General features: G+C 43.1%; 1 protein-coding gene across 5 annotated transcripts in view; it reads left to right on the forward strand.

Moving 5' to 3' along the window:
- The window catches only part of CCDC146 (coiled-coil domain containing 146), a 128,092-nt gene that overhangs the window by 103,910 nt on the left and 5,268 nt on the right, over positions 1-18,914 (forward strand). For 4 of the 5 annotated variants that reach the window (XM_041773791.1, XM_041773794.1, XM_041773792.1 and 1 more), the window contains 8 exons: positions 4,566-4,661; positions 5,595-5,765; positions 7,499-7,587; positions 7,687-7,851; positions 9,449-9,673; positions 11,419-11,647; positions 16,454-16,582; positions 17,108-17,245. In XM_041773791.1, coding sequence (XP_041629725.1) covers positions 4,566-4,661; positions 5,595-5,765; positions 7,499-7,587; positions 7,687-7,851; positions 9,449-9,673; positions 11,419-11,647; positions 16,454-16,582; positions 17,108-17,245 — 1,242 coding nt within the window. The remainder of the gene's footprint in view (positions 1-4,565; positions 4,662-5,594; positions 5,766-7,498; positions 7,588-7,686; positions 7,852-9,448; positions 9,674-11,418; positions 11,648-16,453; positions 16,583-17,107; positions 17,246-18,914) is intronic. The other variant, XM_041773793.1, reaches the window with a different exon arrangement.

An 18,914-nucleotide genomic window follows, 5' to 3' on the forward strand; every position in this document is an offset into this window, starting at 1 on the left:
GAATGCTAATTTTAAAATGCATCCAACCGGGCAGCCCGGGTGGCTCGGGGGTTTAGCGCCACCATCCCCCCAGAGGCTGATCCTGGAGACCCGGGATCAAGTCCCACGTCCAGCTCCCTGCATGGAGCCTGCTTCTCCCTCTGCTTCTCCCTCTGCTCGTTCTCTGCCTCTCTCTCTGCATCTCTCTGTGTCTGTCATGGATAAATAAATAAAATATTTTTTAAAAGAAAAAAATAAATAAAAGTAAAATAAAATGCATCCAGCCCATCATAGAGGCTCAGATGAATTGTCCTATTTCTATTTCCAGTTGTTCTATTTTCCCCATTTTAGATATGCTTTAGTTAGTTTTGCATTCTCTTTCCATGCTTTAACCTAAAGTGGTTAAAGGGTCCAACACTCATCCTTGATTTTAATTAGAGTCCATATAAATTAGTAATTTACTACTTCTCAGGGCTAGAACCTTTGAAGACTTTAAATCTGTTTACCTTTGCAACTCTTAAGCCTTCGAACACATCTTTTGATCAAACTTTTCAAGTTATTCTTGTTAGGAGCATTGGTTTACTACAAACTAATCCATCTTAGCCCAGGTCCTAGCACACTACGATGTTTAAATAGAAACTTTGGGCTAATTTACAGGCCCTGTGGCTATCTCTTTATAATTAAGAGTGGGATGCTATAAAGCTAGTTGGGAGCCTTTTCTGATGATGAGGTCGCCACTATACATTGACCTGCCTGAACACAGATACGAAACGAATGACCTTGACCCAAGGGGAGATTGCAGTAGAAGGCTCACAAGTTGTTCAGATTTTAATAAACAGAAGCTATTTATGTTAGGACACTTCTAGCTATTCAATTTACAAAAGAGCACCCGAGTACCCGATGGATATAAAACTAACAGAAATTAAAACATTAAAATCCTCTTCCTTCACTGGGTTCGCAAACAATCTAGGTTTTTGCCCTAGTGCAGTTTGTTTCAGGGAGAGACGATCTTCCTCTTTGACCTTATGGCTTATCATTAGCCCGGCCAAGTCCTACGCTGGCTGGCAGTACTTGAAAATAGTCACTCCCAGCATGAGTGAACATTTCAGCCTTACACGAGGTCCAAAAAGGAAAAAGATAAAAGGTAAAGCATGAAGGGCTCCAGCTACTCCTTCAGACCTCGTTTCCCCCTGGAGACAGTGGTTTGATTCTCCTGTGGCTTTTGAAATTCAAGCCACAAACCTCATGAAAGTTTGAAATATTTTAGGAAAATATCAAAGCCTTAAAGAAACTGAGGTTCTTTTGATATCAAATAATTAGGATGTTTACTGTAACAGAAACATGTCTAACTTCTTAACTTTTATGGTAGTTACTGATGTTGGTTCGTGCATTAAAAATGTCTGGAAGAGCAGACACCAGACAATTAATAGTGAAGGTGGGAGCAGATGTTTAATTTCTTACCTTAAACACTTTTTTTGGTTGGTTCTCTAAGAATGAAATGTAACTCTATAAAAAACCCAAACAAAGAACTAAAATAAATAGGCTTACAAAACCTACTGATAGATGCAATTAGGGGCTTAAATGTAACAGTAAATATCTCAAGCCACCCAGCGTTAGAACATAACTAAAATAACTAGACTCGATTTGGCCAGAAGTAACAGAAATTCGATTACAGTGGCTTAACTAGGGGATCGTTTTATTCACATCATAAAAAGTCCAGAGGCAGGCTCAGGATGCTCTTGGCTCTTTTTTTCTGTCATCCTTAATGTGTATATTTTGTTTTGAAGGCCACAAGACCTTCCACCTTTAGGCATAAGACCGAACAAAAGTTGAGAGGGAAGAAAATAAAAGCCATATGGTAGCTGACTTGACTGACTCTGTCTTTTTAACAGGAAAGCAGTCACTGTCTCAGGGGTGTTCTCCAGCAGACTTCCATTTACATTTCACTGGCCTGTCCTGGTTCAGCTGGTCACTCCCAGTTGCAAAAGAGTCTGAGGAATCCTGGATACATTGCAGCTATGAACAAAACTGGGGTTTTATTAGTAAAGTCAAAGTAGAAGGTGGATGTAGGTTAGGTAACCAGTAGGCTTGCTACCAATGGGCCACATTCTTACCCCTTCCACAAACCAAGCATCCCTAATTCTCTCTCTCTCTCTCTCTCTCTCTCTCTGCATCCCTAATTCTCATCTGAAACTTGAGGATTGGGGTTTATGGAGAATTAAAAATGGTATCAGCTAGCCAGGATTCAGAAATAAATATAATTTGTTGCAGGATTGCTTGTAATTCCAAACACTGGACCTAAATGTCTGAGACCAGGAAGATTTCTTAGGAACCTTTAATTGACAGGGTAGCTAGTGAGTGTGCCCTCATCACATCTTCTGTAAAAAACCCTGGAAGCTTCCCTGGTCCCAGTTAGCATTCCTATGCAGATTTGCCTACACTTGGGGAGCAAAGCATTTGGAGTAGCCCACTCCTGGGCCCCTGTGGCAGAGAAGTAGCCAGGAACTGGGATGCTTGCTAGACTTCCTCTGGAAGAATTGACTCCACTCTCCAGAAGGAGAAATCAAACTCTTTCTTGTTCTTAAACTCTTCCAAAAAATCTTCCCTGATTATTTAAGTCTACTTTTAGCTGTTCCTTCTCTGATCTGCACTTGCATTTATCTGCTCATCAAAATCACAAATTCTGGGGCAGCCCGGGTGGCTCAGCTGTTTAGCGCCGCCTTCGGCCCAGGGCGTGATCCTGGGGACCCGGGAATGAGTCCCACGCCCTGCTCCCTGCGTGGAGCCTGCTTCTTCCTCTGCCTGTGTCTCTGCCTCTCTCTCTCTGTCTCTCTCTGTATGTTTCTCATTAATAAATAAAAAAAAAATCTTTTTAAAAAAATCACAAATTCTGTATATCGTTATATGGATTTCACAAGACCATGTCTCATCTTTCTAATCCAGTGTGTACTTCTCAACAGCTAGCTCCCCAGGTGGGATGGAAGCTGGGCATCTTGGGCATCTGAGGGTACAGAAGGTGCTCCTGAAGAGGCACAGGCTCGTGGATGTTGGGACATCCAAAGACCTACTTTAGCTACCTATTTTTAAAGATTTTTAAAACATATTTTTTGAGAGATAGAGAGAGCATGAGCTGGGGAAGGAGCAAAAGTTGAGGCAGAAGCAGACTCCCCACTGAGCAGGGAGCCTGACACTGGGCTCTACCCTGTGACTCTGGGATCATGACCTGAGCTGAAGGGAGACGCTTAACCGACTGAGCCACCCAGGTGCCCCTACTTTAGCTACTTTTAAAAAGCAACATATATCTCAGAAAGAGTCTGTTAGGTGACCTTTACATCACTAAACAGTATGAGCTTTCCTTCTTGAGACAAATTTTAGCCACTCTTCCACTTTGTTGCCGTCGCAGTAGGAAATAAACCATATCAGGTTGGAGTCCTGTGCTTTTGGTACAATGATCAACTCTAAACCTGCTCGAAGTCAAGTGTGCTGTCAGCACCCAGGATAACCCCTCCTGCATTTGGATAGTGTTTCCCCGGAAGCTGCCATGTGTCTTCCTCCTCCTTGTTCTCTCCTCCATCATAAAGAATCTAGCAAGACAGCAAAGACTGATAGAATGAAAGGTACTTTCTCCCGAAGTACTTTAGCAAAGGACAAAAGCACAAGCCAATGCAATAGAAATGTAAGGGTGGAATGTCAGGTTTCAACAAAACAGTTAAGAGACTTCTCTTTTGGGTAAGAATTTTCCAGCTATTCCTTGAATGACATAAGAGTAGCCAAGTAGGGACGCCTGAGCGGCTCAGTGGTTGAGCGTCTACCCTTGGTCATGATCCCAGTGTCCTGGGATCGAGTCCCACTTCGGGCTCCCTGCATGGAGCCTGCTTCTCCCTCTGTCTGTGTCTCTGCCTCTCTCTCTCTCAATCTGTGTCTGTCATGAATAAATAAATAAAATCTTAAAAATAAAGAGTAGCCAAGTATTCTTACTATTATTAATAAATAGTTCCTATTGTTTAATCTATAGGATTTAGTATGTGAATTCACATTTTATAAGTATAATAAATATCACTCGAACATGCATGTTTCCAAAGTACTGAGTCATGAGTTAGAGAACCAATCGAATACAGTGTTAGGATCGTGGACTCTAACCACCTGAGTTTGCACCTGTATCACTGAGGCAAGTTGCTTAAACGTTCTTCCTTCCCTTCATCTGTACAACTGGAGATAATAATATTACCTATCACATAGGGTTATTGTGAGGATTAAATATGACCATACATATAAGCACTTAGAACCTTTCTCGACACATTGTCAATGCTCTATAATTATTAGCAGCTATTATTAGTAAAATTTATTTTATTTCCAAATGAAGCAGAAATAGAAAATTTGCAATTGGTGAATTATAGATGTGGGGCAGATTTTTATGTTTTCATTTACCAGGATTTTATAAAAAATATTCAGCATAAAAGGCAGTTCCTGTAAGACTGAGAATCATAATTTGCCTGCCTTTTGCAAAAGGTACATCATGGGTTTGACTACGTGACACTGAATATTTTGTTCTTGTGGAAATGCCAGTTTAAAATTTTTATTTCCAGATTGAAGCTATCCCTAAAGATGACTCTACGTTATCCGAGAGAAGGAGAGAACTCCACAAGGAAGTGGAAGTGGCTAAAAGGAATTTGGCCCAACAGGTTAATGTCAACTCTTTTTTTTTTAAATTTTTATTTATGATAGTCACACACAGAGAGAGAGAAAGAGAGGTAGAGACACAGGCAGAGGGAGAAGCAGGCTCCATGCACTGGGAGCCCGACGTGGGACTTGATCCCGGGTCTCCAGGATCACGCCCTGGGCCAAAGGCAGGTGCCAAACCACTGCGCCACCCAGGGATTCCCAATGTCAACTCTTATTTAAGCTTCTATCTGAGAATGATTAATAAAGAGTTGTGTTTGTAACTATGCTTCACAAAAGCTCATCAATACTGATCCTTCCTCATGTGGGTCTGTTTCTTCATCTCAGAGACCAAACCCCACATTGAATTTGGGAAAAAAAGGATGTGTTTGAACCAGCAAAAATTAAAATAAAAGGGCTATTGAGTATATAATCAGTTTTAAAATAATATATACTTTATTTCACCAATGTCTAATTCTAGATTTTCAAATTTTGTTTATTCAAGCACTGTCAAAAACATGTTTTATGTCTCTTCTTTTTCTTTTTTAAAGATTTAATTTATTTATTCATGAGAGACACCGAGAGAGACACAGAGAGAGACAGAGAGAGAGGCAGAGGAGAAGCAGGCTCTATGCAGGGAGCCCGATGTGGGACTCGATTCCGGGTCTCCAGGGTCATGCCCTGGGCTGAAGGCGCTAAACCTCTGGGCCACCCAGGATGCCCTGTCTCTTCTTTTTCTTAAAGTTACTTGAAAATACAGTCTGATTAAGAAAAACTACATGTTATCATATTTGTACATTCTTTTATAAGATAAATTACTTGGAGCTTAGGCAGTCATTACTTTGTTTTACATCCTAGTAAAATAAATTCTACAAAGGAAATAAAAAAAATTAAGGTACTGGTCCTAGTATGTTTCCTCAAAGAAAAAAGTTATAATATGTTGTGCTTTTCAAAAGAAAATCCTATCAGAAGCTGAGACCAAGCTAGTGGAACAACAACTTGCAGAAGAAAACAAGCTTTTAAAGGAGCAAGAAAACATGCGAGACGTTGTCTTCAACCTTGTCCGTATGACTCAAATCAAAATTGATGAGAAGGACCAAAAATCCAAGGATTTCCTGAAAGCTCAGGTAACTGCATTTTTGTAACCACCCATTACTTACCGTAAGAGTTCAGGAGATCCTCAGCTGTACACCGTGTTCGTTAGGAAGCTGTAATTGTATCCTTCAAGTTTGACAACACGGCTTCCCCCAACAAAACTCAATCATACAGTGTGAAAAAGGCTTTCAGGATTCAACTAGCGATAGTCAGCAATCTAGAGGAAAAATGAGCTGGGTCAATGACAATGAACAGAGGATTCAAGCACATGACAACTTCAGTAAGCATAAGGTAGGGACCTCCCGGGGCAGTGCGGACAGTGCACAGGCGGCGGGTCTCTGATTCCCCAGCAACTCACAAGCCACCAGGGCTTGTCGAAGAACAAATCAAGAGCAGTGGCCTTTGCCTGCTGTCCCTCCCAAGGCCATCAGGCCAGCATTGTTTAGCCCAATGCTAGGATGCCCTTAGTTACTGCTCCAAATCCCTGACTTTACTGGGCTCCCAACAAAGTACCGGAGTTGACCCAGGGCAACATCCCAAACCAAAAGAACAATGAAACCAATGGCAAAAAAAAAAATGATTGTGCTGTCATGCCAGCTAAAATCATTTATTCCACGAAAGGATTATGTTCAGAGGTTTCCTGTTGAAAATGAATGTAATGTATTACTAAAAGAGAATTCCTGAATTTAGCATGGGACCCAGATGTTGGCTGTTTCCGAGGGCAAACTTTGTTCTTTTTTAAAAAAAAAATTTATTTATTTATTCATGAGAGACACAGAGAGGGAGAGAGAGAGGGGCAGAGACACAGGCAGAGGGAGAAGCAGGCTCCATGCAGGAAGCCCGATGCAGGATTCGATCCCGGGACTCCAGGATCAGGCCCTGGGCTGAAGGCAGGTGCTAAACCACTGAGCCACCCAGGGATCCCACAAACTGTTCTGAGCAAGCATTTACACGGGGTAGCATTTCTTCTTGGAAAAGCACCTTAAAATCATGGCTTTGGGGGTGCTGGGTGTCTCAGTGGTTTAGCACCTGCCTTCAGCCCAGGGCCTGATCCTGGAGTCCCAGGATCGAATCCTGCATCGGGCTTCCTGCATGGAGCCTACTTCTCCCCCTGCCTGTGTCTCTGCCTCTCTCTCACTGTCTCTCATGAATGAATAAATAAATTCTTTTTTTTAAAAAAATCACGGCTTCGGCCTCTCATAAAATATCACAATAGCATCTGTCAAAACTAACTACAAATCCCCTCTCCTCAGCTATCCTCCACAGACTCCTCACTTACCCAGCCCATCTGTGCCATCCACACTCACTCCTAGGCTCTCTCAAAAGTTCCCCAAACTTTTCCTCAAAGCCAACCTGTACAGGCTCTTTTCTTTCCCTTTTTCTTGTTCTTTCTTGTCCTTAATTCAGTTCAGCTGGGCAGACAGCTTCCAGATCTCTCCCTTACAGTTTCCCCTCAACTGTACAACTCAGCTGGCTAAGACTGACTTCTCCTCCTTACTGGACAGGAATGAGCTAGGGTGAAGCTGGGAGTGCAGCTTGGGGTCCCATGTAAACGTATTTCTTTTTTTTTTATGATCATCTTAACATTTTATCTTCTCTAGCCTACTTTATTGTAAGAATACAGCATACATATAACAGCCAAATATTTACTAATCATGTAAATGATTACATCAACATGTAAATGATTACATCAACATCAACCATATGTTGATGGTGGTGGGCTTTTCTTTCTTTTTTAATTTCACACTTAATTTTCATATTTCAGCAAAGATATACCAACATTGTTAAGGAGATCAAAACAAAGGATCTTGAAATCAGGATACACAAGAAGAAAAAACGTGAAATTCATCGCAGGTAAAAGAATTACATGATGATCTATCTTGTTAGGTGGGGAAAAAATGGATTTTATTTCACAAGTTTCAAAAAAAAAAAAAAACCCTCATGTTTCCACAGACTCAAAGAGTTTGCTAAATTGTATGACACTATTCGAAATGAAAGAAACAAATTTGTTAACTTACTTCACAAAGCTCACCAGAAAGTAAATGAGATAAAAGAAAGGCATAAAATGTTGTTAAACGAACTGGAAATTTTAAGAAATAGTGCAGTTACTCAAGAAAGGTAAGTGTAATAATAACTATTGTCTTTTCAAAAATTTCTCTTCTGATTCATTGAACTCTAAAATACCTGGGAATAGTAAAGTAGAAGATACTCATATTACAAAGCTGGAAGAGCCCTTGCTCAAAAATGCTTCACAAATGACACTCTAAGCATCTGAATGCGATTCTGTATGCTTCCACTGTTGGATAGCCATATTTTTAAGTGAATAAAAAACCATGTTTGTATACTATTTTCATTTACTGAATTAGAAAGAAAAGCACAAATTTGATCACTTTGCATTTAAAGTTGGAAGACCATCAAATGTTTATTAACCAGCACCCCCTGGTTATAGATCTGAAGCATCTACTGTGCTTATAGGAGGCCGTACAGCAGAGTGGTTGAGAGAGGTAGCTTTCTAGACTCAAATCCCAGCCCTGCAGCTGACTGGCTGCATGCCCTTGGGCAAGCTAACTTACCTCTCTGGGCTCGCTTTTCTTATCCATAAAAATAGTCCTTATTTGGGGCATCTGGGTGGCTCAGTCCATTAAAGGTCTAACTTTGGCTCAGGTCGTGACCTCAGGGTTCTGAGCCCTGCATGGGACTCCAAGCTCTGCACTTGGCAGGGAGTCTGCTTGACCCTCTCCCTCTCCCTTGCTCATGCTCTCTCTCTCAAATAAATTACTGCAGTAGCCCCTCTTATCTATGAGGGATACATTCAAGACCCCCAGTGGCTGCCTGAAGCCACAGATACTACTGAACCCTAAATATTCTATGAGGTTTCCCCCCTATAACATACATACCTATGATAAAATTTAACCTATAAACCAGGCATAGTAAGAGGTTAATAATAACTACTAATAAAGTAGAACAATTATAGCAATATACAGTTAACTCTTGAACAACACAGGGGTCACAGGGGGCCAATCCCTGTAGAGCACTTAACTACTAATAACCTACTGCTGGGATCCCTGGGTGGCGCAGCGGTTTGGCGCCTGCCTTTGGCCCAGGGCGCGATCCTGGAGACCCGGGGTCGAATCCCACGTCAGGCTCCCGGTGCATGGAGCCTGCTTCTCCCTCTGCCTATGTCTCTGCCTCTCTCTCTCTCTCTCTCTCTCTCTGTATGACTACATAAATAAATAATAATAATAAAAAAATAACCTACTGCTGACCAGGCACCAGTTGATTAGCAAATATTTGGCTGTTATGTGTATGCTGTATTCTTACAATAAAGTAGGCTAGAGAAGAGAAAATGTTAAGATGATCATAAAAAAAGAAATAACGTTTACAGCACTGTGTCGTATTTGTCCCAAAAAATCACATTATAGGTGGACCCACGCGGTTCAAACCTGCGTCGCTCAAGGGTCAGCTGTACTGGAATTCGTTATGTCAATGTGGTCTCTCTTCCGGTCCCTCAAAGTATCTTCACGTACTGTACTCACCCTTCTTGGGGTGCTGGGAGGTGACAAACGCCCAGGTGACGCGGGGACTATGTACTACTCCCGTCGTTCCCAGGGACAGACTACAGCCCCAGAGACTTTGATACTTTCCGAAGTCTTCATTATTTTTAAAGTAATCAAAGGAAACGATCATCTTCCCCATTTTCCCATTATTTTTAAAGGAAGCTCCAAAATTCCATGCTGAAACATGCCAACAATGTTACCATCCGTGAAAGCATGCAAAATGACGTGCACAAAATTGTAGCAAAACTCCAGGAAATGAAAGAGAAGAAGGAAGCCCAGCTGAATAACATCGACCGGCTGGCCAGTATGATCACCACCGTCGAAGAGGAGATGGTGCAGCTGCGCAAGAAGTACGAGAAAGCCGTTCAGCGTCGAAATGAAAGGTAAACACCAGGAACCCGGGGGGATCCCTGGGTGGCTCAGTGGTTTAGCGCCTGCTTTTGGCCCAGGGCACGATCCTGGAGTCCTGGGATCGAGTCCCACGTCGGGCTCCCGGTAGGGAGCCTGCTTCTCCCTCCTCCTGTATCTCTGCCTCTCTCTGTCTATCATGAATAAATAAATCTTAAAAAAAAAACTAAACAGGAACCTCATGTGAGCAATGAAACCCAGAGATCCCATTTAGACAGGTTGCTCCTTTTCCTCTCCAGACTTGATGGTGGGTATTGGGGAGCATTTGACATTTGGGGTTCACTCGCCTCTTGTGGGGGTACAGTGGGGGGGGGTGAGCTGCGTGTGTGGCCTGAAAATAAGAAGTTGTTCTTTTAAGAGAGAGACAGGCAAGAGTAGGCTTTAGGTGGGTGTAGGTGGCTCGCTCAAAGATCAGGGGTCTTCCCCGAGCTACCCTTCAGGCTGCCCCTGATACCAGCAAGTTATTTCAGTATAATCGACATAAATAAGTCTTCGGATCTTGTAACCACCTTTGTGACAGGTTTGGTCCTAGTATATTTGTCAAGTCATTCTCCCAACTCGCTTTCTCAGCAGGTAAGACTCTCCGAAGAGCATTACTTCTTGCAGGCTACGGTTATGTTACTAACAGTGACTGCTGTAGCGGGGTTCCCAAGCTGCCTGAGCTACGGGGAGCTCTACGTGAGATTGTAGGGATTGCTTCTGGCCTCATCGTGGCTTGTGTGGGCTGCTCCACGTGAAGCCACGTTCTAAGCATTGGACCCTACAAGCACAGAAAGGTGGTAAAGCATTGCTCCTGGCTTCTGTTGTCAGGAGAAATGAGAGGATCCCCAGAAGAGCCACTAAAATGGCAGATGAAATATAATAATCTTAACATTAAGATTAAGCAAATCCAATTATGTGTCCACACACTATAAGGGAAGAGAGAGAGAAAGAGGTAAAAGCAACTAAAGATGAACTCTGGGATAACGGCTATGCAGAGTGTGGGAAGAGCTTCAGGGTGCGAAGGACACTACTTTTTCAAACTACTGGCAGGTGGTTTCTCTGAGAGGGAAAAAAAGTGCTCTTATTTGGCTCCCGGCACAAAACAAATTATTTAGGCAGTGTGTTTCCCAGGCCCTGGTCAGACCTGTAGGGCTGGAATTGGAAAATTCTTACTTTGTTTCTTTCCCACATTCTCCTCACATGGAGGGGTCTTTCCCCTGGCGTGATTACAAAGGACAGAGCTTTGCCTGTTTAGGGGGAAATCTGCATCAAAAATATTCAACTTAAAAAAAAAAAAAACCCTAATAGGCCTGGCAAGTTCCATAGAATCACTGCAGAAACACATTCCCTGGCCCCCTGCCTGGGTACTTCTGGCCAGACCTCGGTTGGCAAGCCTGGCCCAAGAAACGGGTCTGCAGAAAATCAGATTATGGGGTCACTTCATTCATGCATGGGGAATGACATTTTTTTCCCACCCTCAGAAAGCCTTTGGGACTTGCAGAGATACCAACTGCATGATCAGCTCAGAGCAGAGAAGAGACGCTAAACAACCCTCCCTCTCGTATCCCTAGGAAAACTTAAATTGTTTAACTAGAGAGCAGACAGTAAATATCTATTGTCTTCTGGAATTCCGTAATGTTGATGTGTATTTTGTGCCCAAATCCAGAGGGAATTACCATAAGTAGTAAAAAAGTGGTCTCAACTTCCTCTTAGCCTCTGCCTCTCCTTTTGACCATAGTGGTATTCAGCTGATACAGCGAGAAGAGGAGGTGTGCATCTTTTATGAAAAAATAAATATCCAAGAGAAGATGAAACTAAATGGAGAAATTGAAATACATGTCCTGGAAGAAAAGATCCGATTCCTGAAACTGAAGATTGCTGAGAAACAAAGACAAATTCACGTGACCCAGAAATTATTGCCAACCAAGAGGGCCCTGGATGCTGATTTAGCAGTGCTGCAAATTCAGGTGGGGGAAACATTCATCAGACGCTTCCTGGGGCCATTTGCCTCCCCCCCAACTTTATTGGTTTGAAGATCATATCAAGTTCTTACATGTAAACTGAGCCAGGCCCTTCCTGGTACCTGTACAAACCCATGAGTTACGTGTCTTCTTTAAAACTGCCTCTGCACCAGGGCACCTGGGTGACTCAGTCGGTTGAGCGTCATACTCTTGATTTGGGCTCAAGTTATGATTTCAAGGTAATGAGGTCAAGCCCCACATAGGGCTCTGCACTCAGTGGGGAGTCTACCTGAGATTCTTTCTCTCCCTCTGCCCCTCCCCCCCACTTGCTTTCTCTAAAATAGATAAATTTAAAAAAAAATTCTGCTGCTCCAGGTGGAATTTATGTTTCAGGAATGCAGGCTACAGATGGTCCCCCATGAAGCATTTTCTGCCTTCCTTGGAATTTAAGCCCTCCCGAATCTCAGCACTAGCTTCCTTATAGCTCAAAACTTAACGAGTCCAGGCCTTCACTGCCACCAGCATAACTATGTTTTTCGTGCTTGCTAGAAAGATCTTGGAGACCATCTCGTTCTCTCATTTTTAGAACTCCTAACCTTAGAAGCCGAGATTGCTGTTTGTTAATTAGCAATCACATATAATTAGACTCCTTATTAATCCCTGTAGTTTCCCTGCCATTGAATAGCCTGGTCTCTGACACAGTCTTTTTATTTTTATTTTTTTTTATGATAGTCACACAGAGAGAGAGAGAGAGAGAGAGAGAGGCAGAGACTCAGGCCGAGGAAGAAGCAGGCTCCATGCACTGGGAGCCCGATGTGGGACTCGATCCCGGGTCTCCAGGATCACGCCCTGGGCCAAAGGCAGGCGCTAAACCACTGCGCCACCCAGGGATCCCCTGACACAGTCTTTGTAAATGTAGAATAAAGCCAAACAATTTAAACATGAAATAATAAATAAATACATACTCATATACATAAAAAATTATGAACATAAAACTACTTTCTTCACATGTAATTGTTTTTTTCGTAATGAAAATAGAAGAAAAAAATTAAATAAAGATTTGTGTCTTACACTTTTTTCCATTGACTCAACGTAGCAGGAACAAATTTTAACCTATAGTGTGTTTTCTAAAATGTCAGATTTGTTTTCAGGTTTTTTTCCTGATGATAAAATTAAAACATGTTCAGTTAATGAAGTTTTGAAAAAATACAAGCATTATAAAAAAATAAAATTCTATTCCTGTGATACAATCACTATTAAAATTATCAAAAATCTGGCAGAGATCCTTCTGGTCTTTTTCAAGATATATAAGTAAACGGTTTTCATTAGCTCATGTGTAGACAGTTTTGAGTCCTGGTTTTGTTTTTTGGGTTTTTTTTTTTTCCATTTAATCTGTCATGGGATTTACATTACTACGGAACCAGATAATGGGTCCACTTTCATATCTTATGCCATTTGAGTGTGTAAATGCTTTATCAGTGATGGGATCTTTCGTTGTGCATAAATGTACCAAGGTTCTAATTCCAGTGTGTGTTTGTTTTTTAAGATTTTATTTATCTATTCATGAGAGACACACAAAGAGAGAGAGAGAGAGGTAGAGACACAGGCAGAGGGAGAAGCAGGCCCCATGCAGGGAGCCTGATGCAGGACTCGATCCTGGGGCTCCAGGATCAGGCCCTGGGCTGAAGGCTACACTGAACCGCTGAGCCACCCGGGCTGTCCCATATATGTTTGTTTTTAGCCATAAGTTCTCCTAATCACTTATTTCGTAAGTGTAGCCTGATGTGGATGGGTTGGCTGGCACTCCCAGGAGTCCCTCAGGTCTCCAAGGTCACCTGCTCAGGATTCCTGTGGGTCTGACTCCTACTATCAATGAGTGGTTCATATGAAGGACAGCCTCCCCCCCCGCCCCCCACTGGCACACACACTTTCTGGTTCACTTCTATGCCCCATCAATGCAGATTCAGGACCAGCTCCTTCTTTAGCCTACCTGCACAGAACCATTCATGCAAGACCTTAGTGAACTGATTGACGATTTGGGGCAGCAGCATGATTGGGTACATTACAGAAATGTGAAGAACCTCAAATTCAGTATCAGATACCCATACCCGCAGAGCCCTATGGGCGGCCACCCCATCACTGCTAACAGTGTCCATGTGTGTTGGCCCATGCAGCACCCTAGCCTGGCTCCATTTCACCTGCTTGCCTTTCCACCTTTCATCCTCTTCTCTCCGCAGCCCCACCACCCCACAGTGTCCCCCAGGCACTCCACACTTGTCTCGATTTTATAGAATAATTTGTTTCTCTCCAGCTCCTTCCCAAAACAGAGCCTCGGGGCCATCTGTGCCCATACTACACTATCAAGATGCCCAGCAGAACAAAAGGACTCTAAATTCATTAAGATCCACAAGAGAAAACTTCTCTCCCTGTTGTGCAGGCACTTTGTGTGTGTTCATTGCAAATCAGGGCTTCCAGTCAATGGATAAAATTCATTGTTCTTAAAACATATGCACTTGGCATTTCATTATACAAAACCAGGTATCTGGTGTGAAATATGAGCTTAGTTGACCCAAGAGGAAACTACTGAAGCGTTTATGTCTGATCTGAGCCTTTTCCATTCTCATTGCGTACGAATTGAGACATATGGACTAGGGGTTAGCATCAGTTACCTGTCCTGCCAGAGTCAGTTCTAAGCTTAAGAACTGTTGAAATTTCCTATCAGGGCACCTGGCTGGCTCCGCGGTTGAGCATCTGCCTTCAGCCCAGGGCGTGATCCCGGGGTCCTGGGATCAAGTCCCACATCAGGCTCCCCACAGGGAGCCTGCTTCCCCCTCTGCCTATGAACCTGCTTCTCTCTGTGTCTGTCATGAATAAATAAATAAATAAATAAATCTCAAAAAAAAAAAAAAAAGAAAAAAGTTTCCTATTAGTCTTCAAACTGTACTTACTTGTCTACTCAGCACAAATAACATGGGCCCTTTGAAGGACATGATGTAAAATTTGCCTTAGGCAAATCATTTTTGTACCCTGCCTTGCCGTGTTGGAGCCCTGTCACATCCTGTTATTTGTTACAGCTGCAGTGTCTTGTGTTTTTTTTCCCCAAAGTCTTCCCAGTTTTTGCATCATTTCCAGAATTCCCTTAAGGTTTGCATTTCCTCAGTTGTTTGAAACAATTTTTAATTGTCTCACAGTGTAATCCAAGGATGATCATGAGTCACATTTTCCTGGTGCCTATAATAATAGCTCCTTTTTAGGGATCTTGGAAGTTACGTGAACTATTTTAGGACACCGCACTATTTTATATAGAAAAAGTAAACATGGGGATTAAGGAGGGCACTTGTTGTTCAACTGAGTGGTGTATGTAAGTGTTGAATCACCAAATTCTACACCTGAAACTAATATCGCACTGTGTGTTAACTAACTGGGGAATTTAAATAAAAATTATAAAAAAAAGAAAAAGTATATAGTTTTTCCTCAACGACCCATAGGGAAATAAGGTCAATCAAGGTACTATTTTGATAAGCAAGCACCATATTTTTGTTCCTTATTTTATTTCCTAATTAAGAAACGAAAATGTGAAGCATTGTTAATAATAAATGGCATAATTATGTATTTACGCTTGGTTATGTATATATGTATACTTTAACTCCATATTGAGGGCAACTAAGGAATGTTGAGAGAGAGGAATAAAAGAGGAAAAAAAATAATTATGTCACCATTTAAAATTCTTTTTGTGAGGAGGAGGAGGTGAATTCATGAATTAAAAATTAAATTCTACCCCCATCACCCTAGAATATGTTGTAAAGTACTTGAGATGTGTTATCTCATTTAGTGAATCAACTACATTAGATTGGGCCTTATCTTCTCATTTGACAGTTGAAGCAACTAAGGCTTTTTTTTTTTTTAAGATTTTATATATTTCTTTGAGAGAGGAGCATGCGCATGAGCAGCGGGAGGGGCAGAGGGAGAGGCACAGGCTCCCTGCTGAGTAGGAAGCCCCATGTGGGGCTCGACCCAGGACCCTGTGACCATGACCTGAGCTGAAGGCAGACACTTAACCGACTGAGCCACCTAAGACAACTAAGGTTTAGAGATGATAAATGATTTGCCTAAGATTCTACAGGTTTTCAGTAAAAAAGTTGAAAGTGATGACTCTTGGTTTTCACTGCATTCCACATCTCTCCCCATGAAGTGAGGCTGAGTGTGACTGCCCCTCCTGCTTGGGAGTTGGCGTATTTCTTCACCTACCGCCAAAGTCTCATTGATTCAACCAATATAGTTGATCTGTGAAACACTACCTTGGTTGGTTAGCAAAAAAAATATAAATAGTTCAGCAGTTCCTTGCAGACCGTACACCAGATTGACCCAATAATTGAGAACTTTGTTCTTCTGGAAGCCATTAAACGTATTCCAACAAAGAGTTTTAAGCTGGAGTCTAGTGTGTCACTGGCCTTGTACATTGTCTACTTTGACCTCTGTAACAACCTAAAATAAAGAGGTCAGGTCAGTACAGTCTGAGCGCTGCAACCACACAGCCTCCCACCGGCGGAACACGGAGGGCTGGTGGTAAAATCAGCTTTTTCTCTGATGACCCAGATCTCGGCCTTGCTGCGGAGAGCAGTCCTGGGCATCATCTTCATGGGACACGGCACTCGACCCCGGGTCCCCGCAGCTGGGATGGTGACAGTCCTCCTCTTTCACCTTGCCCCAGACTGATCCTACCAAAAGATTTTAAAGACCTTGGGCTATGTGATTTTAAAATTTAGTGAGCAGGAGAGTTAGTTTTGAAGTTAATGTTTCTTGTTTAAATAGTTTTCACAGTGCACGGAGAGAATAAAGGACCTGGAGAAACAATTTATAAATCCTGACGGTGAGAACAGAATCCGCTTCATTCCAGGGAAGGATATGACCCAAGAAGAAATGATAAAAAAACTAGATGCGGTAAGTGGTCATCCTCAGAATGGTGTCCGTCAGCGCCCAGCTACGTGTGGTGCTGTCCCAGCTTCTGCAGACAGACTTGTCCCCCATCCCTCACTGTCCTAGCCACTAATCCAGTCCTTTCCTTGTAATTCAGTAGTTAAACCTAAGCTTGTTTCTAGAGTTTGCCAAAAAGAAGTAAAACCTGAGTGGTTTCAAGATGCCCACTTTTGTCTCAGAGCCCAAAGGACATTTTTGGCATCTTCAGTGGATGAAATTTGAGGAGTGGCAACATGGAAGCTGGCTGGCCCTGAGAGGGACACCCTCTACCAGGGGAGGAAGACCTCCCAAAGCTATCCGGAGGGGGTGGCGGTGGGGGGGCAAGGGAAGTCTTGACCTAGGCCGGTGCTAAAGACTTTCCTGCAGCCATCTTGGCAACTGTATAAAAGCAATCTGTCCCCATTAAGGGGGAGAAACAGTGCTCTAATTAAGAGAGATTTTGACTTGCATGACTTTTTTCCTTTTTATTGACATTGTTTTCAACTGTAGCTGGAACTACAGCTGGCCCAGAAGGAGGAGAAGTTACTGGAGAAGGACTTTATCTATGAACAGGTGTCTCGGCTCACAGACAGGCTCTGCAGCAAAACTCAGGCCTACAAGCAGGACACACTGCTCTTAGCCAAAAAGGTCTGCCCTGCCTTGTCCCTTATCCTATACCCCTCTCATTTCCCGCCGACTGCGTTATTCATTGACAGAAGCACTGGAGAGATCAGGCTTTACGACTAGAGAAACAAAGATGTAAAATTTAAAATGTAAAGGTGAATCTTAAAAAATTGTCCAGAGTCGGTTTCAATCTTGCTCCCTGAGTGGATTCACTTTATACTGGGCAGACTTAAGCTTTTCGATGACAGTTTACAAGTTTCACATATTCAAAATATGGAAATTGTCACCCTTATATTTCATGTGCCAAGTTGAATCCTCTCTAGTTCCTTGTGATCAGAAGGCCTCACTTAGCCAGCAGGCGGCATGGAAGGGGCCCCAATCCAGAACCCAGCCAGAACCCAGAAACGGCCAGGGACCATGACAAGAGAACAGCAATCACCCGACACCCATGCCTAATAGTCTTGGGGGGCAGCCACCGCTGGGGCCCCACTAGCAAGGCGACACCTTGAATGTGGAGCTTCCCAATTTCAGACATTTAAAATCTGAGGCCTGCTACTTCAGAGCGACCCATCAGGCTGGTGCTAGAGCGTGGGGAAAGGGGCAGCCGGCAGGAGGGGGCTTGGGGAGGCAGGGGAGGCAGGGGAGGAAGGGCCTCCGCACAGGGCCGTCCGGGTCCCCTGCTCGCTGGGCCTCCTGGCCCCCTGGAGCATCCCGCCGTGACGGCACGGGGATTTTAATTTCCCCAAAGCTGGTGTGCACTAAGCTCAAGAAAAAAACAGTCTGTTGAATGAATGAACAGTCAGTCCCATTCCAGAAACACTTGGGTGCCCTAAAGAAACAAAATCAAAAAAGAAAAAAAAAAAAAGAAACAAAATCATTATAAATCTCAAGGCTCCTTTGCCGTTTTCCTTTGGCTTTTACCCGGCTGCTCTGAGGACTTCCACTAGCACACTGAGCCCCCAGTCCCACGACTCCTGTGCAGGTCACAACTTTACTCCAGAAATAGGAGATGTTAAGACTTCTTTAGTCTCATGAACTTGCCTGAATTAGCATTTCTCTAATTTTCTCTAAATGTTGTTTCTCTAAATGTTGCCTTCCTTCCTTTTGCAAAATGAACTTCCCTCTCTTTAGGGGAAGTCCTTCGTTTTCACCCAGGGCTGGCTGGTCAACAGAGTCTGGAAGTCAACTGAGAAAGGCTAGAGAAATGCTAATGGTGGGGACTGCTACCTGGGAGGCTTCCGTCAGAGGAGTCCTAGCCTAGTGGTTCATCTCCCCTGCCTTTCCCCACCTTTGGTGTTCTCTCCCTGTTTTGTTTTTGTTTTTTCATTCAACATTATGACCTCTTCACAGTAGGCAGAACTAGGGGTAGAATGGTTCAGATACCAGGTCCGGGACTTAGCAATACTAGTGAGTGACCTTGAGAAGGACACAGAGAGGATTTTAATGACCAAGTCTTCTAATCTGTGACAGGGATGTGACATCAGCTTAAGTTGTTTTAAGTATTCACTAGGTAAGAAGTGGCCTAGCCCCTTGTGGGGACTCAACAAGAATGCAGATCTCCAGGCTCTCATCTTTCCTAGAAGCAAATGGCTCCTCTTGCAAGTTTTCCCAAATGAACAGAAAATGGGAAGTCCCAGGGCACCTGGGTTAAGCATCCGACTCTTGATTTTTGGCTCAGGTTATGGTCCCAGGG

This window comes from Vulpes lagopus, chromosome 11 (genome assembly GCF_018345385.1).
Source record: "Vulpes lagopus strain Blue_001 chromosome 11, ASM1834538v1, whole genome shotgun sequence".
Lineage (NCBI taxonomy): Eukaryota > Metazoa > Chordata > Mammalia > Carnivora > Canidae > Vulpes > Vulpes lagopus.